General features: G+C 55.8%; 1 protein-coding gene across 1 annotated transcript in view; it reads left to right on the top strand.

The window, feature by feature from the left end:
* The first annotated feature begins 20,232 nt into the window (after positions 1-20,232).
* RCOR1 (REST corepressor 1) overlaps positions 20,233-24,050 on the top strand; it is a 121,749-nt gene continuing 117,931 nt past the window's right edge. The window contains exons 1-2 of the mRNA XM_082737510.1: positions 20,233-21,526; positions 21,604-21,663. Of these exons, the coding sequence (XP_082593636.1) occupies positions 21,220-21,526; positions 21,604-21,663 (367 nt within the window). The 5' untranslated portion in view covers positions 20,233-21,219. The remainder of the gene's footprint in view (positions 21,527-21,603; positions 21,664-24,050) is intronic.

Genomic DNA, 24,050 nt, shown 5'->3' with positions numbered 1-24,050 from the left:
GAGAGGGGAGAGCCCAACCCCCTCCTGATGGAGGACCTGCCCCTGAGCCACTTCTTGCTTCTTTCCTGGTGTCCCAGCTGGACAAGGGCCACGGCTCCTCTTCCGCAAAGGCCGCTCTCCAGAGCTAACAATGGTGACGATGGCACCGTGCAGACGCTTAGCCCCAGTCCTGGGCACACAAACTCATCTAATCCCCCAAAGTAGCAAGTTCTGGCGGAGCCATCCCCCTGCACATCTGAACACATGCGGTACTGAGCGGTGGCTCCCCAGTCCTGAGCCAGCGCGCGGCAGGCCCGGACTCGCCGCCGGACTTGTGTCCCCACTCCGTGCTCCAGCTCTGGGCGATCAGGCTTGCACCGTCCATTTGCCACCCAGCCGGTGAGGGTCTCGACTGCCCCGTCCAACCCCAGCACTGTCGGCTGCAAACCCTTTGTTGGTTAGAAATGCCATATGAGGGGCGCCTGGGTGGCTCAGTGGGTTAAAGCCTCTGCTTTCGGCTCAGGTCGTGATCCCAGGGTCCTGGGATCGAGCCCCACATCGGGCTCCCTGCTCAGTAGGGAACCTGCTTTTTCCTCCCCTCTCTCTCTGGCTGCCTCTCTGCCTACTTGTGATCTCTGTCTGTCAAATAAATAAATAAAATCTTTCATAAAAAAAAGAAATGCCATATGATCCAGAAATTCCACTTCTAGATAGACGCTCCAAAGAATGGAAAGCAGGGACACAGAGAGATATCTGCACACTCATGTTCATAGCAGCACTGTACACAACAGCCAAAAGGTGGGCAGGACATCTCCACGGACAGAGGAATGGATCGCCGTCCCTACAGTGGCATCTACCCAGTCTCAAAGAGGAAATCCTGGCAGATGGTACCGCGCGGATGGCCCTTATGGACATTATGCCAAGTGAAACAAGCAGTCACGAAAGGACAAACTAGGTATGATCCCTTTTATGGGAGGTCCTTGCTGTAGTCAGATGCTTTGAGACAGAGCGGTGGGTCCCGGGGGGCTGCACGGGGGCTGCAAGGGGGCTGGGAAGCTAGTGAAGAGAACAGAGCATCAGTTTCGCAGGATAAAAAGAGTCCAGGGAAGGACAGTGGCAATTGTCACTCAACAATGTGTATGTCTTAATGTCACTGAACTGCACCTTTTTAAAATGGTAAATTTTATGTGTTTTATTTTTTTTAAGATTTTATTTATTTATTTGACAGACAGAGATCACAAGTAGGCTGAGAGGCAGGCAGAGAGAGAGGGGGAAGCAGGCTCCCTGATAAGCAGAGAGCCCGATGTGGGGCTCGATCCCAGCACCCTGGGATCATGACCTGAGCTGAAGGCAGAGGCTTAACCCACTGAACCACCCAGGCGCCCCTATTTTATGTGTATTTTTAACACAATCAAAAGAAACAGTGAAGAAATTTTATGTGTACTTTTAACACCATCAAAAGAGAAGCAGCACACCGTCCCTTGGATCTGCGTCACCTCCAGGACAGGACCAGCTACAGAATTTGCGGGGCCCAGCGTAACACGAATCGGCAGGGCCCCTTGTTCAAAAATTAGGAAGTTCTAGTTGGCAACAGCTGAGCATTAAGCAGGGCTCCTCAGGGCAGAGGAGCTGATAGGAGGGCAGGGGGGCAGCCTCTCCCAGCTTGGGGCCAGGCTGTGGGGAGCCAGGGAGGGACAGGGATGATCTCTCTCTCTTGGCTTGGCCCTGCTTCCAGCACCTGCCACAACCCACAGGCCCCGGGCAGGACCAGGAGATAATGTCATGGTGACAGAAGCCCAGCTCCCTCCACTCCCCACCTGGCGAGTCAGCAAGGCCTTGCCTGGCCACACAGCTCCTTCCCAAGAGCCCAGCTCATCTGCAGTCACAGGCTGGGGGACACCGTCATCCCCTACCACAAGAGCAGCCTCAGTTTCCCCATCTGTAAAAGAAGATGAACAGAGGTTTAGACTCCAGCCCTAGGATCCCCAAAACATGGTTCCAGTCACTGTCTGCGCTGTGCCTCGGGCCCTGAAGAAGGTCTGTGGGTAGTACGTGCTCTCCTGCATGCCTGGCCCCACTGGGCTAGCCTCGAAGCCAATGGCCAGGCCACAGTGAGGGGTGGGACCTCAGAAGCCACAGTCCCGGAACCAAGGAAAGGAAGCCAGCTACAGGATCAACAGGCCCCTCAGTTCCTGGCCTTGACTTTCTTACCTGATGCTCTGGGTGACCCCAGTTCCTCCCAGTGCGCTTGTCAACAAGTTAAAGCACAGCCGGCACGTGCTGTGCATGTGGAAGGGCAGGGCTGTTGGGGGACAGGAGGGCCCTGCCATATCCTCCAGCCAACCCCCTCCCCAGGTTCAGAGGGTCTTAGCCCCATCTTCTAGGGATAGGGGTTCCCTTGCCCTTGGGTGCAGCCCGGGGCACCCAGGCCCCAGGCACGAGCTGGCTGCCCAGGCCCAGGCTGATATCCCCACATGCTCTGGTCCCAGTTGTGAAGACAAAGACCCCACTTTGGCATCGTTGTGGGGCTCAGAGAACACCCACCGCATGGCCTGTCCACCGTGCTCACACTGTGAGGGAGGGCCCAACCCAATCACTTGGGCCGTGGCCGTCAGCGTGGCTCTGTGATGGAGAGTGGCCTCCAGCTGAGCATAAAGCCTCAGCTAAGACAGAAGAAGGAGAGGGAAGGACCTTTAGGCAGGGCATAGCTCCAGCGAAGGCGGCACAGCCCCAGCGAAGGCGGCACAGCCCCAGCGAAGGCGGCACAGCCCCAGCAAAGGTGCCTCGGCCTCTGGCCAGGGAGATGGGCCTGCCTGAGACAGACGGCATTGTTGGCGCTGGGGCTGCTGGACTCAGCGGGACAACGGCAGGAGAGGCGGGGACCCTCCAGCAACCCCCTTCCTGCTCAGCCATACCGTCCCAGAATTTGTACACAGGGCCCAAATATGTGCTGGGTTTTCCTTCCCCGTGACCTGTGATTTATACCACTCAGCAATTACCAGCAACCTACAGAAAGTCAGAAACGCTCAACTCATAACCATGAGAATAGATAATGTTGCAGAATCGGGCTGTGAGGGAGACCTGCGTTTACCCAATTCCCAGGCACTAAGGATCGGTAATTGTGCACCAAAAGTAGCTGTGAGTTTCCTGGTGGGCAAGGTGTAAAGGGAGAAGGAGATGTAGAAACTTCATCTGCCCAAGAGGAGTGTGGTAGGCAATCAGGAGACCTATACTTATTCCCAGAAAGAAGTGCTCTAATGAGATTATATTTTCAACCCCAGGCAGCAGAGGCTTTCCGCGGAAGGGCCGCTGGGAACAGATGAGAAACAGCTGCCCGGGCACCTGCGAGGTCCTGTGAGCTGTGTGGTCCCAGGCTGACCACTCGGGGCCTCTGGGCCCAGACTACCGCAGCCGTCTCCAGCCTCAGGAGCAATTGAGATCAGATTCCTCTCTCAGGAGCCCCAGGCACACCGGTGGTGGGGGAAGCTGCCGGGCACCAGACCGCGCAGGGTCTCCCGCACCAGGCTGAGGGAATGGCTGCGAGTTGATGGAAGTTGCGAGGGGAGGTGAACCATGGTCCCATAACTCGGGGGCTGGACTGGGGGGCCTGCACGCGGGGTTGTCGGACTGACGCAGGACCCCGCAGAGCGGCCCCTTGGTGAATGAATGAGTGCGTGAATGGCAGAAGGAGCCTGTGTTCTGCGGTCCCCTGAGGAGGTGAGGAGCCCCTGTCCCGGGCGTGCTGCGGCCGCAGTGGGAGTGGGGTGGCTCTGGGTGCTTGGCCCCCTGGGAATTCGGCGGGTTCTGTGGTGGCTGCAAGCAGCTGCCAGGGGCCACAGCTGTCCTCTGGGGTGTGAGGCGCAGAGCGGGCTGCCCGCACACTTGCTCAGGAGCTCTCTCAGAGCACCAGAGACCCACAAAGGGGAGACTGAGGCCAGTGATGAGCTGCGGGGGTCCCGGCCAGCACTTCCTCTTTCTGACTTGTATCACACAGCTCTGGCTGGGATAGGAGATTGTAACAAACAAGCTCAGAATCTTTGTTTTTAATTATCACCTACAGATTTTTTTAATTTAACAGTTTTATTGAGCTATGCTTTACCTACCATAAAATTCACCTGCTGAAACTGTACGATCCAGGGGTTGTGCTACCATTATTATTCTAGAACATTCTGCCATCAGAAACAAACCCTGGACTCATTAGAAATCAGTCTCTACCAGTTTCCCTACTCCCCCAGCTCCGGCAACCACTAGTCCTCCTGCGTCTATAGATTTGTCTATTCTGGACATTTCCTATAAATGGAGTTCATTATATGTGGGTTTTTGTGCCTAATTTCTTTCACCAAGTTGACTTTCTTCAAGGCTCATCCACGTGGTGGCCTGAGTCAGTGCGTCCTCTCTCTTCCAGTGAAACGATGCTCTGTCATACGGATAGACCACGTTTTGCTCATCCATTCGTCCGGTGAGGGACATTAAGTTATTTCTACTTTTTAGCCATTATGAATAATGCTGTTATGACTACTGGGGTACAAGTTTTTATATGAACATATATTATCATTTCTCTCTCTCTTTTTAAAATATTTTATTTATTTACTTGACAGAGAGATCACAAGCAGGGGAGCAGCAGGCAGAAGGAGAAGCAGGCTCCCCGCTGAGCAGGGAATCCAAAGTGGGTCTCAATCCCAGGACCCCGAGATCATGACCTGAGCTGAGGGCAGAGGCTTCACCAACTGAGCCACCCAGGCGCCCCTGTTTTCATGTCTCTTAAGTGTATTCCTAGAAGGAGGATTTCTGGGTCTCATGGTAACTCTATGTTTAACATCTTTTTAATTCTTTTTAAAAAGTTTTTCTTTATTTATTTGACAGAGAGAGACACAGCAAGAGAGGGAACACAAGCAGGGGGAGCAGGAGAGGGAGAAGCAGACTCCCGCTGAGCAGGGAGCCCGATGCAGGGCTCCATCCCAGGACTCTGGGACCGTGACTGAGCTAAAAGGAGATGTTTAGCCAGCTGAGCCACCCAGATGCCCCTAGATTTTTATTTTTATTTATTTATTTTTTAAAAACGACTTTATTTTATTTATTTGAGAGAGAGTGTGTGTGTGTGAGAGAGAGAGAACATGAGAAGAGGAAGGGGCAGAGGGAGAAGCAGGCTCCCCGCCAAGCAGGGAGCCCGATGTGGGACGTGATCCTGGGACTCCAGGATCAAGACCTGAGCCGAAGGCAGACGCTTAACACACTGAGCCACCCAGGCGTCCTTAGATTTTTATTTTTAATCCATCTCGACACCCAACATGGTGATCTCACAACCCCAAGATCAAGGGTGGTGTGCTCTACCAACTGAGCCAGCCAGGTGGCCTCCCGCCAATCCTTTTTTTTTTTAAGCAGGCTCCGTGCTCAGTGTGGAGCCCGGTGCGCGGCTTTAACTCACAACCCTGAGACTGAGACCTGAACTGAGATCAAGAGTCAGAAGCTTAACTGAGCCCCCGGGTTCACCTCCCACACATTTTTTAAAAAGATTTTATTTATTTATTTTGAGAGGGAGCATGTGTGTAGGAGCGGGTGAGGGGCAGAGGCAGAGGGAGCGAGAGAATCTGAAGTAGACCCCACACTGAGTGTGGACCCTGACTTGGGCTCCATCCCACAGCTGTCTGATCTCTACCTAAGCCAAAACCGGTCGTTCACTCAACCGACTGAGCCACCCAGGTGGCCCACCGCCACCTTTTTTTTTGTATTAAGATATAATGTCTTGTTTGCTTCAGGGGTACAGATACTCCAACCATTTTTTAATGGTGAGACAACAAGGGTCATTTTGTTGCTCTTGCTTTGTGTCCATTACGGCTGGGTGTCTGCTCCTCTCAGTCCAAGGTGCAGGCTGATGGAGCTTCACCTCCATCGTTGTGCAGGGGGAAGGGAAAGAGGAAGGGTCCAGTCACCCACTGGCTCTTAGAGCTTCTTCCCAGAGATAATACATGTGACTTCCATTCACATTTCAGTGGCAAAGGGAGTCTCCCAGCCATGTCTAACTCCAAGGAGATGTGCGAGCCTCGTATGCCAGGAAGGAGTGGACATGCTTAACGACTCACAGGAGTGAAATAAAGTTCTTTCCTACAGGACTTCTCAGGGTCTTTACTAGGCTATCGTTCACGGGCCCCCGCGGGAGGGAGCAGGATGCAGCAGGCCAAGCAGCCCAGGCTTACTCCACTGCGAACTCTTTCCTCTTAGAGCATCTCACAGGCTGAGTGTTCCCTGGAATCTCCTTTGGGAACTACTGGCTGGGCTGGTGGCCACTTCTCAGAGGAGGGTGGGCAAAGTTTTTGAAAAGCATCTCAGAATGGATACGTCGGGGTTTGTGAGCCACATACACAGGTTACTCAACGCTGCTGTTTTAATGCAAAGACGGTCACATGTAACCTGTAAACACGTCATAACAGGTTATGTGTAGATACTGAAACTTGAATTTCGTGGAATTTTCTTGTGTCACAAAATAGTCTTCTTTTATTGATTTTTTTCAACCATTTAAAAATGGTTGAGGGGCACCTGGGTGGCTTAGTGGGTTAAAGCCTCTGCCTTCGGCTCAGGTCGTGATCCCAGGATCCTGGGATCAAGCCCTTGTAGGGCTCTCTGCTCAGCAGGGAGCCTGCTTCCTCCTCTCTCTCTGCCTGCCTCTCTGCCTACTTGTGATCTCTGTCAAATAAATAAATAAAATCTAAAAAAATAAAATAAAAATAAAAATGGTTGAAAGGGGCACCTGGGTGGCTCAGTCGGTGAAGCGTCTGCCGTTGGCTCAGGTCATGATCCCAGGGTCCTGGGATCGAGCCCCATTTAGGGGCTCCCTGCTCAGCGGGAAGCCTGCTTCTCCCTCTGCTCCTCTCCCTCCCCCTGCTTGTGTGCATGCTCTCTCTCAAATATACAAAATCTTTTAAAAAAATGAAAAAATACGTAGAACTGTTCTCAGCTCACAGTTGTACAAAAACAGGTGGTGGGCTGGGTTGGCAGTGGTTTGCTCACCCCTGTCCATGAGGCTGAAGCCCGGCCTGACACCGTCACCTGGGATTCCAGCTCCTTCACATTCCTGGGCTCTGGCTGCTCCCACACCTCCACACAGAGCCCAGGAGTGGGCCATGGTGGACCTTTTCCCAGGAACATCTCATTCTTTCACTCTCAGGAGGCCTTTGCACAGGCTGTTCCTCTTACTGGGAATGTCCTTCCAGGGATCTAGATTTGGGAAACCGGAGGGGTCTTTGACTGGGTAGTGCTGAGGCGGGACGGGTTTGGAATGCTGGAGGTTCTTGAAGACGAGTCTGTGCAGCTGGGTTGGAGGGTGACACATGTGGGGTTTTAGGGCGGTACTAGGAGAGGTTGGTTTGATGCAGTCCAACAGTAGGGGCCCTTGGGGGGTTCTTGAGCAGGGGAGGGGCTTAATGATACTGCTGTTTGGGGTTAGGTACAGCTTTCAAGGGCCCATCCTGGCCCTCCTTGGAGGTATCCCCATGAGAGTCCTGAATGAGCTATTGGAAGGCCCAGGTTCAAGTTCTGGTGCTGCCATTCAACTGTCTGTGGGGTCCTGAGCAAGTCACTTTTCCTCCTGGGACTTCCATTTCCACGTCTGTGAAATGCGAGCAAGAATCCTGGCCGTGGAGTCCTCCTGGGATTGCTCTAAAGGTTCCAAGAGGCTGTGAGGAGCAGACCCACTGGCCTCTCTTTAGTGGGTATTAATGCATGCGGGCACGTGGGGGTGCTGACGGCCGGGAGGGGGAAGCACAGAGCTTGCAGAGAGCTGGCCTGTCCCTGTGTCCCTGGCCCTCACGCAGCACGGGCTCCCTAGGTGTGCGGCCCTGGGTGAAGAGTGCAGGGTAGGGGCACGTGCCTGGCTCAGTCGGTTGGGCGTCTGCCTTTGGCTTGGGTCATGGTCCCAGGTTCTGGGATCGAGCCCCTGGATGCTGTCAGGCTCCCTGATCCACAGGGAGTCTGTTTGTCCCTCTGCCCCTCCCCCCTCTCGTGCTCTCTCTGTCTCCAGATAAATGAAAAGTAAAATCTTTCAAAAGAAGCGCAGGAGGCCTGAGCTGGGTCTGGATGAAAGGGGCTCCGGTCGCTGCGAGGTTGTCCTGAGAGACCCGCACGGAACCACAGCCTGTCCGCACACACCGTGCTCCCCCCCCCCCCCCCCCGTTCTCATCGGCTTCCTGTGGCAGATAACATTTGGACCTGACCCTGAGCCGAAGGTCCCTTCATTTTACAAATGAAGAAACTGAGGCCAGCAAGTGTCAGGGACGGGCTCGGGGGCTCTCAGGCAGTCAGAGGTGAGCCAGTCTTGGCCTAGGCTCGGGGCCCCACTGGACTCTCCCTGGAGGGTCCCGCCTGGACCTCCCCCGCTTCGCCCCAGAAGCTTGGCGGCCGTGCCCTGTCCCTGGGAGACACAGATGCCGAATGTTCGGGGAGTCAGTGCCGCTAATTAGTCACATCATTTTTTTGGCATCTCACACAGCCTCGGGGAACTGGAGAACGTCATTGTCAAAGTATTTTTGAATATTTGCCTTCTCAGCAAGAAGATGCCGTGAGAACACTCTGTCTTCCGTCCGGATGGGACCAACGAAATAACAAGCACCACCAGCAAGAAGGGTCTGGGAGCTGGGGAGGGAGGCCCGGGGAGACCTACTGCTGCCGGTCGCAGCTGGGACACTCTGCCCTCTGGGCCTCGTGTCCTGCCATAAGATGGCTCATTCATTTCTCGGATATTTGTGGAAAGCCATTGTGGGCCATGGGCTCCTCTAGGCTCTGGAGAAATGACTGCGAGCAAGACAGACAGGAATCCCTGCCCTCGAGGGGCTGCCCTCCCGAAGGGGAGCCAGACGGCACAAATCAGTAAGCTCCAGTAGCTGGTGGCATGTACAAAGGAGAAACCGAAGTGTGTTGGTGGGGGAGGGGTGGCCTTCTTTAAGAGAGTGCTCAGGGATGACTCACGGGGAAGGTAAGGTCTGAGTCAGAGTCTGAAGGAGATGAGGAGGGAGCCCAGGAGAGCTCTGGAGAAAAGTATTCGTAGCACAGAGAACAGCATGTGCAAAGGCCCTGAGGTCTGGGGATGCTTGGTTTGTCTGAGGATCAGCAGGAAGGCCCGTGGTGCTGGAGCCAGGAGCTAGAGCTGGGTGGTGACACAGAGAAGGTGAGATGACAGTGCTTGATAGGTCCCAGGGGCCTGCCGTGGAAGGCCGCGTAAGCCACTGGACAGCCTTTGTTTTCGGTTTTTTTTTTTTTGACAGACAGAGATCACAAGTAAGCAGAGAGGCAGGCAGAGAGAGAGAGAGGGGGAAGCAGGCTCCCTGCTGAGCAGAGAGAGCCCAATGTGGGGCTTGATCCCAGGACCCTGAGATCATGACCTGAGCCGAAGACAGAGGCTTTAACCCACTGAGCCACCCAGGCGCCCCTCTTTGTTTTATTTTGTTTTTGGTTTTTTTTTTTTTTTTTGGTGCAAAAATGTGGTTTCATTAAAGCACAGGGACAGGACCCGTGAAAGAGCTGCCAAAAGCCTTTGTTTTCATTCTGAATAAGCTGGGAGCCACGGGGAGGTTTAGAGCGGAGGCATGATGTGCTATGTTTTCTGCGTTAACGCTCTTCCTCTGGTGCTCCTCGGTCAACGGCAGAGGCAGACGGTCCAGGTGAGAGGTGACGGGCCGTACCAGGGCGCGAGCGGTGAGGGAAGGAGAAGGACTGGATTCCACATGTGTCTGGAGGCGGAGTCCAGGCTGGATGTTTAGTCTGAGAGGGAGGAGACAAGATGCCTCCCAGGTTTTGACATGAGCATGTGGGAGAAGAGGGGACACACCCCTGAGCTGGGACCCAGGTGGGCTCAGAGTTGAGACATGTGTGGTGCCCTTCGGTCAGCGCTGGCCTGACTGGAGCAGGTGGCTGGACTCGAGGCCAGGTCCCGGCTGGAGACACAGATTTGGGAGTTATTGGAATAGAGGTGCTATTTAAAGCAAGGAGCCCAGGGCACCTGGGTGGCTCAGTGGGTTAAAGCGAGGAGCCCACCTGAAGTCCCTGAGAGGCGACAAGACCAGAGCCCTGGGGCCTAGAAAATAAAGCAGCGTCTCTGTCCCCGTATAGGGCAGCACCTGGGGGGTGCTCTGCCCAAACGGTTATTGCACCATCACCACACAAGCAGTGCTGGGGCTCAGGTCCCTTCGGCACAGACCACTGCCTCCTCCAGGACCTGGGGTCACAGCCCAAGAATCCAGGGTTCGTCCTTTAGACAGGAGGGAACACGGAGGGACCAAGTGCAGGGAGCACGGTTGTGTCTAGACCCAGTGTTGCCCTGAGCCACCCATCACTGCCCAGCATCCTGGTGCAGTGGGTCTGTGCTGAGCAGGCAGGCTGGTCTCCAGCTCCGGTCCCTCAGTTCTTCGTGCGTATTTGAAATGCACAGGACAAAGCCCATGTGTTTCCCCATTCTGAAATGTACAAGGCCGTGGCATTAAGGACGCTCACAGCCTCGTGCTGTCATATCTGTTATCTGGGTGTAGGACTTCTTCCTCACCCGGGATGAAAGCGTATACCCACTAAACAGTCCCTCCTATCCCGTCCCTGAGAGCCTGACAACCACAAAGTTACCTTCTGTCTCTGCGGATTTGCCTGTTCTGGACATTTCCTATAAGTGCAGTCAAACACGCTGTGACCTTCTGGGGCTGGTTTCTTTCCCTTGGTGCAATGCTGTTGTAGCTTGTGTCTGTGTGTAGTTGGTTTCTTTCTTTATTTTTTTTTCCCCTTAAGGTTTTATTTATTTATTTATTTGAGAGAGAGAGCGAGAGAGAGAGCACCAGCGGGGGGTGAGGAGGGGCCCAGGGGAAGGCAGCCGCAAACTTCCCGCTGAGCAGGGAGCTGGACTCGGGTCTCCTTCCCAGGACCCTGCGATCAGGACCTGAGCTGACGGCAGATGCGTCACGACTGAGCCACCCAGGTGCCCTGTGCACAGTTGATTTCTTCAGAGGCTGGGTCCCCCGTTCTTGGCCAGGTCTGTGACCTCCAGGTAGACAGTCCCCAGCCGACTTCAGCTACCACGAGGACGGTTATGTGCACTGGGAAGAAGTGAGTCCCTGGCCGGGCCACGGAGGGGCAGGGCTGGCACCCACGGGGCAGACAGGAGTGGTGAGACGGACTTGTGGTTGCGTTGGAGGCGGTCAGTGGTCACCCCTCCGCTTGCTCCCAGCTGTTCAAAGCCATCTGGGCTCTCGGGGTTTATTGCTGGTGTCTGTCCTTCCGTTGTCTTTGTCCCTTTGTTCTCGCTCTGGTCGGCTGGGACCAGAGGTGAATGAATGGGCCCCACTGCAATCTTTCCTTTCCTTCTAAGAATTTCTGAGATTTCCGAAGCCTAGGAAGGGCTTCACCCCCTCCTCAGAGGGGAAGCAAGGACGGGAAGTCCTCTCGGAGGAGAGGGCCATGGCGGGGGGACCAAGGGGTGCTGGCCCAGGTCTGTGTGGTCCCCGCCGCCGGCTCTGAAAATGCTGGGCGTTTAGTGAAGGAGACCCAGTGTCATTCATGTAGTCCCCTGCTAAAAGGATGCCGCCCTCCTGGACCCCCTTCCAGAAGCCCCCTCTCCTGAGGCCCCCTATGTGCCAGGCCAGCCGGGGCAGGCGCCAGGGAGCCAGCCATGAGGGCAGGCAGGGAAGGGGGTGATGTGCTGGGAGGCGGCCTGCGCCGTGACAGAGCTCCCTGCACAAGTGGCCCCGGTGGCCTTCCCCAAGCCTCACCTCCACCTGCATCAGCCCCATCAGCCTCCCCGGAACCCCCGGCGCAGCACCGTGAGGAGGCCTAGCTATAGTCTCTGCTAGGCCAGGCCCTGGCTGGGGGATGAGCAGGACAGATCTGGACAGACAGACAGGCCCCTGCGCCTGAGGGAGTCTAGGGAGAGAGTGATAACAGGAACAAAGAGTGTGCCCTAACTGCCAGGGAGATAAGGCTGAGACAGGCCTCAGCAAGGAGGAGGCAGGGGTGGTGGGGGCGCCGGAGGTGGGGCGCTGGGCCTGGTCTCTGAGGAGGTCCCTGCTGAATAAGGCAGAGGCAGCCTGTGAAGACCCAGGGAAAGGTGTTCCAGGCTGAGAACAGCCCCAGGCCTGTGCAGAGCCCTGGAGGCAGGAGAGGAGGGAGAGGCAGGGATTGGTGGTCACGGAGGCCAGGCCGGGAGACTGGCCACATCCTGGGGGGAGGGCAGCAGGAAGCCCCTGGAAGGGCAGACGGCTGAGACCCAGTCTGTGTTTCCAAGATCGTCTCTGGCTTTCTGATGACGAGGGAGTGCAGCCCTGCGCTGGGGGGAGCAGCCTGGCGCCGGCGGAAGGCTCTGCATGGCTCTCCCTGGCCTGGCCCCCGTGGCAGTGGCCTGTTCCCAGGACCGCATGTTCACCGACCTCTCAGCGCGCCCACCCACCCCTCCACCCGCCAGAGCCACCAGTCTCTGCTGGAACTCTCCGGGGAATGTCGTGGGTCCGCCTTCTTTCATCCAGTGTCCTGTGGGGGAAGGGGGGGCTGTCACTCCCGCTGTCACTGGTGGATAAGGGGTGGGTCCTCAGAATGGAAACCGCATGCTGGAAGGCAGTTTTCTCTCTGAGAAAAGGAACACTCCTCTCTCTGAGGGTCTCAATGCCCGGGGGCGGGGCGGCGGCCGGAAGACAGCCCAAGAGCCGGCCTCTGCCGGCCACGGGGCTGCATGGGAAGCTGGAGCTCAGCGTGCCTTCCCGGCCACATGCTTATGCTCTGGCGCGGTTTTGTTCAGGTGTCCCAGGCTGACCCCACGACCAAGTCAGCAGCCACTGCGGCGTGCAAGGCTCCTTGCTGAGCTGGGATCCCAGACACACAGGTGTACAGATGAGACCTCGTGGGACTTCTCTTTCAGGGGGAGAGAAAGATAGGTAACACCACCCATAGGTCCTTATGGTCAGGATTGGTGCCGGGTGGGCTGGGACAGTGGCCCGAGGTGGTCACTGAGGTCAGAAGAGCTCCCAGAGGAGGTGACCTGTGAGCTGAGCATGAAGGACAAGCGGACAGTTCGGGCTACATAAGCTGGTAAAAGGAGCATCCTCAGGGAAGCTAGAGGTCCCCCAAATAGGGGACTCTTGAGGCAGACCAGAGCTAGGAGACTGCGGCCTCCAGTGTAGAGACTTGCCGTGGCCACCTCTGAGGCCTGGGGCGGGGGTCTGTCTCTGCCGGTCCTCCCGTGTGTCTGTGGCCCCTTGAGGGAGTCACCCTGGAAGGCCTCACCCTCACAGGCCAGCACCTGTGTCCCAAACCCTCTGGGGAGCTTCTCAGGCCAAGAGTACAGCATCCCAGATGGCATTTCAATGAAGAGTGCGGTGGCCTGGGCCAGAAAGGGCCTTGCTGTCTTTCCCTTCCCACACCCTGCCCTGTTTGGGTCTCCTCTCCGTGACCGCACAGCAGGGACCTGGCCCGACAGGGGTCTGTGGGACCAGAAGCCTCCGGGTGGCCCTCCTGTGGTCACCTAACCAAGTCAGCAGTTCCTGAGGATGCTGGTGTGAGCCAGACGGGAAAATCTCCAGGCTCTGCAGGGAGGCTCTCCCATCCTCCCCCTGCAAATGAGGAGGCACACCAAACCAAACGTACAGGAATGCCAGGCTCCGTGTCACGTAGCCTGGGTCTCCTTCCTCCTGATTCTTCTTAATCCTCTCTACTTAACCAGCTTTATTGGGATGGAATTTACGTACCCACTTAAACTGTACAATTCAATCGTGCTCGGAATAGTCACAGAGTTGTGCAACCATCCCCACGATCATTTTTAGAACATTTCATCACCTTAGAAAGAAGCCCCGTACTCAGTAGCACTCACTTCCTCTCATCCTACCCCTCCAGGCCCCTGGCAACCGGTAAGCTACTTTCTGTCTCTCGGCATTTGCCTGTTCTGGACATTTCCTATCGATACACCATGGGGTCTCACGCGACCGTCTTCTTTCACTAAGTGTAAAGTGTTCAGTTCATCCATGAACTGTGTCGGCCTTGTTAGCACTTCTTTCCCGTTACGAGTAATATCCCATCATATGCAGATATCACATGGTGTCTATCCATTCGTCAGCTGATGGACTTTCTTTCAAAGATTTATTTGCGAGAGAGAGGAGGAGAGAGCGTGTGCACGGGTGGGAGCACACGCGTGAGCAGGGGAGGAGCAGAAGGAGAGGGAGAGAATCTCAAGCAGATTCCACGCCCGGCGCCTGAGCCTAGTGTGGGGCTCAATCCCACGACCCTGGGCTCATGACCCGAGCTGAAACCAAGAGCTGGATGCTTAACTAACTGAGCCACCCAGGTGCCCCATTCTTTTTATTTTCTGAAAAGGTTTCATTGCATCAGGAACTTGCTCATCTCATCTGTTGTCCTCTTGGCACAGATGTGTGTCCCCACACTTTTTGTTTACCTTGAGGGCCCGCTTGTCCTTGGAGACCTTGAGCAGTGTCACGGCGCTGCGCTCACATGCGGTGAAGCCACATGTCTCTTGGATCATGTCCTGCACATACCTGTGTGTTGGGCGAGGCGTCCGCCGTGGTGGCTGTGTTTCTGCTGGCTTGTGTCCTTGGTCACCTTGTGGCCCTTGTTGAGGCCCACGGCTGCAGGGGAGCGCAGAGCCATGGCTGCTGCCTCTCTGTGGCTGCCAAGCCAGAGGGGCTGGACACTGCTTCTTTTCAGCTCCTGTAATAAGACTATGAACATTCATGTACGAGTGCTTGCACCGACATACATCTTTGATTCTTTGGGTTAGACATCTGAGAGTGGGATTGCTGGGTCATATAGTAACTCTATATTCAACTTTTTTTCCTTCTATTTTTTTCTATATTTAACTTTTTTTTTTTTTAAAGATTTTATTTATTTGACAGAGAGAGATCATAAGCAGACAGAGAGAGAGGAGGAAGTAGGCTCCCTCCTGAGCAGAGAGCCCGATGCGGGGCTCGATCCCAGGACCTTGAGATCATGACCTGAGCCGAAGGCAGAGGCTTGACCCTCTGAGCCACCCAGGCACTCCTCTATATTTAACTTTTGAGGAACCGCCAGACTGTTTTCCAAAGTGGCTGCCCCGATTTACCTTCCCAGCAGGGGGGTATGAAGGTTCTGATTTCTCCACATCCTCCGGAACGCTGGTTACTATCTCTTCTCTTTTTTTATTCTAGTTGTGCTCGGGAGTCTGAAGTGGTATCTCATTGTAGTTCTGACTTGCATTTCCCTGATGGCTGATGTTGACCAGGCGCTTACTGGACACTTGCAGATCTTCTCTGGAGACACGTCTATTCAAACCCTGCACCCGTTTTGAAATGGGATCGTTCATCTTTTTCTTATTGAGTTGTGAGTGTTCCTTCTAGATTCCAGATAAAGTCTCTTACCAGGCATTGTTTGCAGTGTGGTTTCCCATTGTGCGGGACTGTCTTTCCCCTTTTTTGGTGGGTATCGTTTGCAACACAGAATTCCTGGATTTTGATGAAATCCAATTTATCGGCTTCTTTGTTTTGTTGCTTGTGCTTTGGGAATGCGTTTGAGAAGCCTTCTTCTGACTTGAGGTTGCCAAGACTTACTCCTGGCTTTTCTCCGACAAGGCTTATAGTTTCAGCAGTTTTATAGTTAGGTCTGTGATAGATTTTGAGTTATTTGTTGAGTTATTAACACATGGAGCGACAAGCCCTGGCAGTGGGTCGAATATCTCTGTGATTCTGGAGATAGTGTGCTATTGTGAGATCTTTCCAACAATTGCAGTGTGATGAGACCGTATCATGAATTCTGTGACTGACAGAGTCGCAGCCATTGCTAATACCACCTACATTCATAATTGAAGAAAATCCTGGATTTCAGTGAAAGGTTCATAAAGCTGTAATTACTTCATGGTCCTCCTGAATTCAATCTACAGACTGCAGGTTAAGAACTCCTAGGATGGCTAAAAGTCCTGCCTAAAGTCTCAGTTTCTGAATAGTCTTGGGGGTTTGAACCCTCCCAGGACCGGCTTCTGGGCTGTTTCCTGTTACTCCAGCCCCTGTTCCCTCCGTCCTGTGCCCGGCTGCGGACTTGGGGAAGCTATTCCTTGCCCAGCAGAATTTTCTTTCTTTCTTTCTTTCTTTTTTAAATTTTATTTGACAGAGATCACAAGTAGTCAGAGAGACAGGCACAGAGAGAGAGAGAGAGAGAGAGAGAGAGAGAGGAGGAAGCAGGCTCCCTGCTGAGCAGAGAGAGCCCGATGTGGGGCTGGATCCCAGGACCCTGGGATCATGTCCTGAGACGAAGACAGAGGCTTTAACCCACTGAGCCACCCAGGTGCCCCCCAGCAGAATTTTCTAACAACTCGAGGCTGCAGAGCTGTGTGGCTGAGACAGGCAGGCCCCTCCACTGGCCAGATCATTTCATTCTCCAGGTGCCTCTTTGCTTACTTACCTGTGAGGCATGGGTGAGCCGTCAAACCTGTGTTCACCCCATGGGATTATTGGGCTGATTCTGTCAGCTCAGGATTTCAAGGCTGAGAGCAGAATGGGGCCCACACGTATACCCAGAAGTTACCAGCTCTTTTCTTTTCTTTTTAAATATTTTAATGTATTTATTTGGCAGAGAGAGAGAGCATAAACAGAGGGAAGGAGTGGGGTGGGGGCAGGGAGAGAGAAGCAGATACCCTGGCTGAGCAGGGAGCCCGACATGGGGCTGGATCCCAGGACCCAGGGATCATGACCTCAGCTGAAGGCAGACGCTTCACCGACTGAGCCACCCAGGCGCCCCAGCTATTTTCACGAAGCCTTTCACAGGAGAGGGGAGGGTGTTAGTTCCTCTGCCTACACATTCTTTCCCTTGTTCTGCACCAGGTTAATGCCTAATTATTTGTAGCGGCCAGGAGCCTTAGCCTTTGAGTTCTTTTTAAGATTTCATTTATTTGAGGGGTGCCTGGGTGGCTCAGGGGGTTAAAGCCTCTGCCTTCGGCTCAGGTCATGATCCTAGGGTCCTGGGATCGAGCCCCACATCGGGCTCTCTGCTCAGCAGGGAGCCTGCTTCCTCCTCTCTGCCTGCCTCTCTGCCTGCTTGTGATCTCTGACTGTCAAATAAATAAATAAAATCTTAAAAAATTTTTAATTTATTTGAGAGAGAGAGAGAGAGCACCCGAGTGGTAGGCAGGAGCAAGAGGAGAAGGACAAGCATACTTCCCACTGAGCAGGGAGCCCACTTCAGGGGCTGAATCCTAGGACCCCGAGGTCATAACCTGAGCCAAAGGCAGACACTTAACCGCTTAACCAACTGAGCCACCCAGGCTACCCGGGAGTCTTTGCGTTCTAACAGAAACTCAAATTGATCCTTTCAAAAGGCCAGGATTTCAGGCCTGTTTATAGGGTGTGGAGAGGAGGAACGTTCCCACCATCCCATCAGGCCTCAGCCCTCCTCTTTCTGCAGGCTGGTCAGGTGGGGGTGCTCCCTTGAACAGGGCCTGGACAGTGAGGACCCCTCTCTCAGGTGCTTGGACCATGGACCAGACCACATGGAGCCTGAGCACAAGCCCCGAGTGCCTGGCCCTGACTTGGAGGCTCCAGGCCTTCCTGGTCCTCAGAGAGAAACTCTTTCCTAAGAGTTTCCCAAAAAGTTCCAGAAAGGGCCTTGATTGACCTGGCTAGGTCATGTGCCAATGCTTGAGCCAGTCACTGCAGCCAGGGGGCTGGGGGCTCTGATTAGCTAGGAAGGTCACTTGCTTGTCAGGCCCCAAGCCAAACTCCTGAAGGAGGATGGTGGGGCGGGGCTTCTTCTGGGGTGATGCTGGGCTGACGAAATTCAAAGATTTCCCCCTCTTGCAGGGCATGGATCAAGTCTTGGTCAGACCTTGCTTGTTTCTCCTCTCCCTGGAATTGGCTCCCAGCCTGTATCCCCTACCAGGCAGCTCTCAGGCAACAGTGATTTAGTGAGCACCTACTATGCACTGGGTTGAAGAGAGTGGGATGAAGGCTGTAAATGGGACAGGGAAGGAGTGGTCTGTGAGGTAGGAGAAGCTGGCATCCTGAGGTCTAGAAACCTCAGGGAGTTTCCAGAAGGCGGAGTGGTGGCCTCAGGGGCTGCGAGGAGCTAAGTGAAGCTATTAACTGACCACTGGATTGGAATGCCTGGAGGTTGTGGATGACCTTAGCAAGAATTGAGAGTGGGGACACAGCCTTGCTAGGGTGGCATGAGAAAAGACTAGGAAGGAAGGAAGAGAGTGGAGAAGGCAGGTAGAGACACATCTGTGCAGGTTTCTGTGGGGGCTAGAGAGAGGGAGGGAAGGTGGAGGGGGCTTGGGAGCAAGGGAGGGTTTTCTTCTTGCTTTGGAAAATGCTGACCCAGGGGAAGGAGAGAGGTTGATGGCACAGGAGATCAGCCAAGGGAGGGCAGTGGGAGGCAGGTGCCTGAGATCAAGATCAGAGTGGGAGAGCCTGAAGGGGAGGGGAGTGGGTGCCAGCCCGGGGCATGTGTCCCTACAGGGCCTGGGAGTTCAGGGGGATCCCGTTTGATGGCTTCAGCTTTTCTCACCCAAGAATGAGAAGGTCACCCAAGGTCATTGGCTGGGAGTGAGGGCAGAAGGGACTGTGGGAGGTGTGAGGAAAGGAGAGAAGGTGGGATATCTTCGTCTCAGAGTGGGAGAGAGTGTCACTGGAAAACGTGGAAGGGCTGCTGACTCTGCCGAGAGCCTGTTTGAAGTCTGAGGTCACAGATTCCCAATCAGAAGTGTTGCGTGTGAACCCCCACAGCAGCCCTCCGCTGTCCCAAGCAAAAGTGGGTGGAAGAGGGGGGGATTTTCCTAAGGTTGAAGGGTTCCCTATGGTGGGCGAAGATTCGGGCTGGGGAGATGGACTATAAAAATTCACTAGGCCAGGAAATGGTTGTTGTCTGTGTTTTCCGGATGAGGAAGCCGGGAAGGTCAAGGCCAGAATGGTGTCCATGTGGCTTTGGGGTCAAACTAGAAAGGGGCCTCACACATGCCAAAGTAACTTAGGTGTTAATATTTGCTGAAAAAAGTGAATGGTTGGATAGCCCAATGATGTAACCGCAGTCAGAACCCAGTCAGGAAGTAGCCCCAACCCAGGGGTTCGGTGGGTGTTCCTGACCCTGTGTCATGCCATCCCTGCTGCCCTAAAAATTACTCTGTAGCACCTTCCTGCTGTCCTAGGCTAATCATCCCAGGGTCTGGTGGTGGAATTTCACAGACACCCAGTGAGCATCTGGCTAAGCCCCAGGATACCAACTGTTTCCTTACCCTGGCTTTGCTGTCTGCTCCCTACCCAGGCCAGCTGGTGGTGGTGGTGGTGGGGGGGGGGTTCCCAAGGGTACACACCTGCACGGCGTGGGGCTCTCCAACAAGAGGGATGTCTTTTTAAGGGGAGGTCAGAAGATGCGACCCTGAACTTGGTGGGGGCAGGGGTCCTCCACCGGGAGGGCTCCTCCACCAGGAGGGCTCCCAGCCCTGTTACTTAAAGGCCATTTAGGCAGAAGTGAATGTGGTTACTTCACTGAAGTTCATAATGATGGTTCACGCTGCATAAAATGTGGAAGAGAACACTGCTTATTTATTCAGGTTTTAAAAACATAAAACTCCAGATTTCTCCCTGTAACTATTTATAGATAGAGCCGGTGTAAACTGCCCCCCTATAAAGCTTAGGTTTGAAGTAACTTAAAAGAAAAATGTCATCCGTTGATTTAAAAAAAAAAAAAAGTCATTTATAGATCTTCGCTTGCCTCCTAATTATGCAGGATCAGCGCGCCGTTTTGGGGGGAGGGCTGGTGGAGGTGGGGCTGAGGCGGACCTCCAGGGGAGTCCTCAACCCTCCTAGCCCCCACCCCCCCGCCCCACTCCTCAGCCCCGCGGTCCAGCAGCCCCGAGCCGGCTGGTGACCACACTCCGGGCGCGGAGGTCTCGGGCTGGGTCGTGCCCTCCCTTGCCGGGTGCCCGGTGGGGACTGGGGGAGGCAGGGCAGGCAGCAGATCCGGAAAAGTGGCTCTTGCCTGGGAGGAAGTTGACCCTCCTCCCCTACCAAGGGCTTGGGATGAAAATAGCTTCTTCCTCTTTACCCTTCCTGGCCCCAGCCCATTTCTCTAAGTCCTCCTCCCCATTTCTGCAAGTGTCCCCTCCCGCAGGGACAGTTCGGCCCCCCTCACTGGCTCCTAAACGGCCATCGGGGCTGGCAGGGGACCCCGGCGCCTGGACTCCGCGCCGGGCAGGGGCCGCTCGGGACCCTCCCTCCGGGCCCCGCGGACCCCGCGCGCCCGCAACTCCGGCAATTGCGGCCACGTCCAGCGCCCCCCACCCAATTAGCAGAAGCCGCCACAGACCCTCCGAGCCCGCACACTGCTTCCTTTCCCTCCAGGGGAGCCGGTCACCTGGGAGCCCTGTGCCCTGCACCGGGGACCCCCGGCGCCGAGGCACCCCCCCCCCTTGGGAAAGGTGGGGGCGCAATTAGTTTCTTGCAATTAGTTTCCCCTCTTTGTATCGACCCCATTCAAACTGTGGTGTAATCCTCCGCGCGAGGGGAAAGTAGTCCCGACCTCGCGTTCCATTTCTCTTCTCGCGTCGCGCAGATTTTACTTTCTGAAGCCTGCGGGACTCTCAGTGGGGCCTTTCGCGGAATGCTGGGGCAGAGGCTGCGGGGGGCGAGCGCAGGTGAGGTGGGGGGCCGCGGCGAGGGAGGGGGCGGGGAGGGCAGCTAACTCCTCGCTATTGCCTAGAGAGATGGATCATGGGGCGTAGAGCGATTGCAAACCTCAAACCACGTACGGCGGGCGATACGCGTCAACCGAACCTGACCAACGGAAGCCCGGAGCCTCCCCCTCCGCGCGCTCCCGCCCCCGTCCCTGACAGACAGGAGAGCCGAGCCAATCGCGCTGCCGCTCGCCCTCCGAATCCCGCAGAAACCAATGGGAGTCCGCGGGGGGCGGAGCTAGCCCGCTTCGTGTTGGGCTGCGCGCGGCTTCCCCCCCGGCTCGCCCCAGGCCCGGCCCCCGCCCCCCCGCCCGCTCGCGGCTCCCGGAGTAGTTAGTGCCAGTGAAGTGCGGGCGGCGATGAGAGCGAAAGTTGCGCTCGGCTCGGCGCTGGGGGTCTGAGGCGGCGCCGCGCTCCGCCCGCCAGGCCACCCCCGGCCTCGACTCGCGCCCGCGGGCTTCCAGCGCGCCCGCCCAGCCCCGCGCCCGCCCGCGCTCCCTCCCCCCCCCCCCGGCCCGGCGCCCCCTCCTCAGGAGCCGCGGGGCCCCGCCGCTCGCGCCCGGCCCCGGCCCCCGCCGATGCCGGCCATGGTGGAGAAGGGCCCCGAGGTCTCAGGGAAGCGGAGAGGGAGGAACAACGCGGCCAGCGCGGCCGCCTCGGCCGCCGCCGCCTCGGCCGCCGCCGCCTCGGCCGCCTCCGCCGCCGCCGCCTCGGCCGCCGCCTCCGCCTCGACCGCCGCCGCCTCCGCCTCGGCCGCCGCCTCGGCCGCCGCCGCCCCCAGCAATGGGCAGAATAAAAGTTTGGCGGCGGCGGCGCCCAATGGCAACAGCAGCAGCAACTCCTGGGAGGAAGGCAGCTCGGGCTCGTCGAGCGACGAGGAGCACGGTAGGTGGCAGCCGCCCCGCGCCGCCCCCGCGCCGCCCGCCCGCCCGCGCTGACCGCCCTGCTCTGCTTCCCCGCAGGTGGCGGCGGCATGCGGGTCGGACCCCAGTACCAGGCGGTGGTGCCCGACTTCGACCCCGGTGAGTAGCGGCCCCGCGCCCCGCGACCCGAGGGGGCGGCGGCCGTCGGGCAACTTTTCTTTTTGTGTGTGTGAGTGTCGGGCCTGCGGTCGGCGGGAGACCGGCGGGGCGGGCGCCGCGAGGGGAGCGCGCCGGGGAGCGAGGCCCGAGCCGCCCCCGGCCGGGTCGCCGCCGCGGGCCCGCTGCGCCCCGGGGGGAGCGCGGGCGGCGTCGGCGCGGCCGCCCCTGGCCTGGGGGCTCGGGCGGGCCGCGGGTCCCGGGCCGGGGGCCGGGGGTCGGGTGGCGGCGCCGGAGAGTTCGCGTGCGGCGGGAGCCGCGGACCTGGGACGCCCTCGCCGCCGACCCGTCCCGTCCCGCCGGACGGCGCCGCACCGGCCCTTCGCGGCCCCTGCGGTCCCCCGCGCTCCTGCCGCCCGCACTCCCCGCGCGGCCCGCGGGGGACTGGACAAGCGACCCCGCACGCCAGCTCGGGAGCGGGCTGCCCCGAGGGCGCCTGCCCGGGAACTGCGGCTCGCTCGCGGCCGGCTGCTTTGGGGACCGATTTGTCCCTGTCCGTGTTGCCTTTTCCGCGCCGTTTTCCTTGAGGGAGGGGGTGTGAGAGGACCCAGCCTCAGGGCGGGCGGCCGGAGGTCGAGGCCGCCTCCGGGAAACCCTCCGCCCTCGGGGGGAGCATTTACTTTCCTCGCCGCCCTTCTGCGTGGAAGCCGGTTGAGAGTGGCACCAGGAAAAATCTAATCAGACAAAGGAATTCGTCAGATTTTCGTGCGTGAGGTTCTAGCCGGTCTCCGTGCGCGGCTGCTCGTGGAGATGGTCGGCGCAGAAGACGCCGGGAAGGACGTGGGTTTTATTCAGAAATAAAATTCGGAGAGAATCCCGCAGACCTGGAGCTGGCAGCTCTGGCCGGAGGGCTTGGGAGCCGGACGGTACCTGTGCGGGGCCTGCCACGAGTTCCTTTGAGAAAATAAGCGCACACACGCTTTTCCTTGGGAACAGGACTGCGGAGAATTGTAAGGATCCAGTCCTGGGGAAAGGAGGTTGCTCTTAAGCTGTTCTTCAGGTACTAAACTCTGGGTGTTCTTTGAAGTGAAAACACACGGGCAGCCCTGCGTGAGCTGTTGGGCACTCCGGAAAGAAATGACCTTGCCCATATCTGCCTTCTGAATTTTAGTCTGTTGATTGAAATCTCTTAAGTGTATTTAGCCTAACACCCAGGTTTGTATTCCCCTTAAATTCGGGTTAGTCTTTTTGATAGTTTCCCCTTCCCCCACGTCTTCCTTTTTTGGTAGTGACTTCTCATTTACGACAGTGACAGGATAGGACTGGGAGACCAGGCTTTTTCTCTTGTAGGCATGCCTCCTCCTTCCTTGGTTGGCCACCAGGGGAAGCATACTGTTTTTTGGTTACAGTTGACCCTATCTTCATTTTGTAGGTCAAGTCCATCTGGGTTTTAATATACAGGACATAAAGCAAAGGTTGTCACCAAGTTTCCCACACATATTTAAAAAAACCAACTGGCATAGATCTTTTCATAAGTTGGTGGATTTTTAGTATGTGTCAGTTACATTAGTTTTGAAAGCTTTACTTAAATACTTTGGATGTGACTAAGGAAAAGGGCATATCTGATGGCAGCAACAGGAATTGGTTTTCTGACATTCTTCTGTTTTTTTTTGTTTAAGATTTTTTTATTTGACAGAGATCACAAGTAGGCAGAGAGGCAGGCGGAGAGGGGGAGAGGAGGACAGGATGCTCACTGACCAGAGAGCCCTGTGCGGGGCTCAGGGCCTGATCCTAGGACCCTGGGATCATGACCTGAGCCGAAGGCAGAGGCTCTAATCCACTGAGCCACCCGGGTGCCCCTCTGACGGTCTTCTAAATATGGATATCTACTCTTGAATTGTTAGTACTGATCCTGACTTCTTTGGGTTGGTTCTCTTTGAAATGGCAGATGTAGTAGGATCATATTTTGAGCTGCCCTTGTATTTTTGATGGAATAGGTACAACCATAAAAATGCTAGAGACCTGCTATTCTGAAAAGTAAAACGTTGTAAATGTTCTGCATAGTCTTACTGCCGGTTGATTGGGGTTTGGTATCAATATTTAAAAATTTCTTATTTTGTGTTGTTTTAATCTGGAAAGGAATCTAACTGATAAAAAATTTTAAGCCCTGTTTTGCCAGTCTGAGCATTGGGACACATTCATAGTTATGTTTGGAAATTATGGGGCCTTATTGTTTCCTAGTGAATTTTTTTTTTTTTAAGATTTTATTTATTTGACAGAGATCACAAGTAGGCAGACAGGCAGGCAGAGAGAGAGGAGGAAGAAGGCTCCCTGCAGAGCAGAGAACCCGATGAATTTTTTTTTTTAAAGGTATGTTCTTATATAGAATT

This window comes from Mustela nivalis (genome assembly GCF_964662115.1).
Source record: "Mustela nivalis genome assembly, chromosome: 6".
Classification (NCBI taxonomy): domain Eukaryota; kingdom Metazoa; phylum Chordata; class Mammalia; order Carnivora; family Mustelidae; genus Mustela; species Mustela nivalis.
Note: the sequence above shows the minus strand (reverse complement) of the source record. Positions and strands in the feature narration are given on the sequence as shown.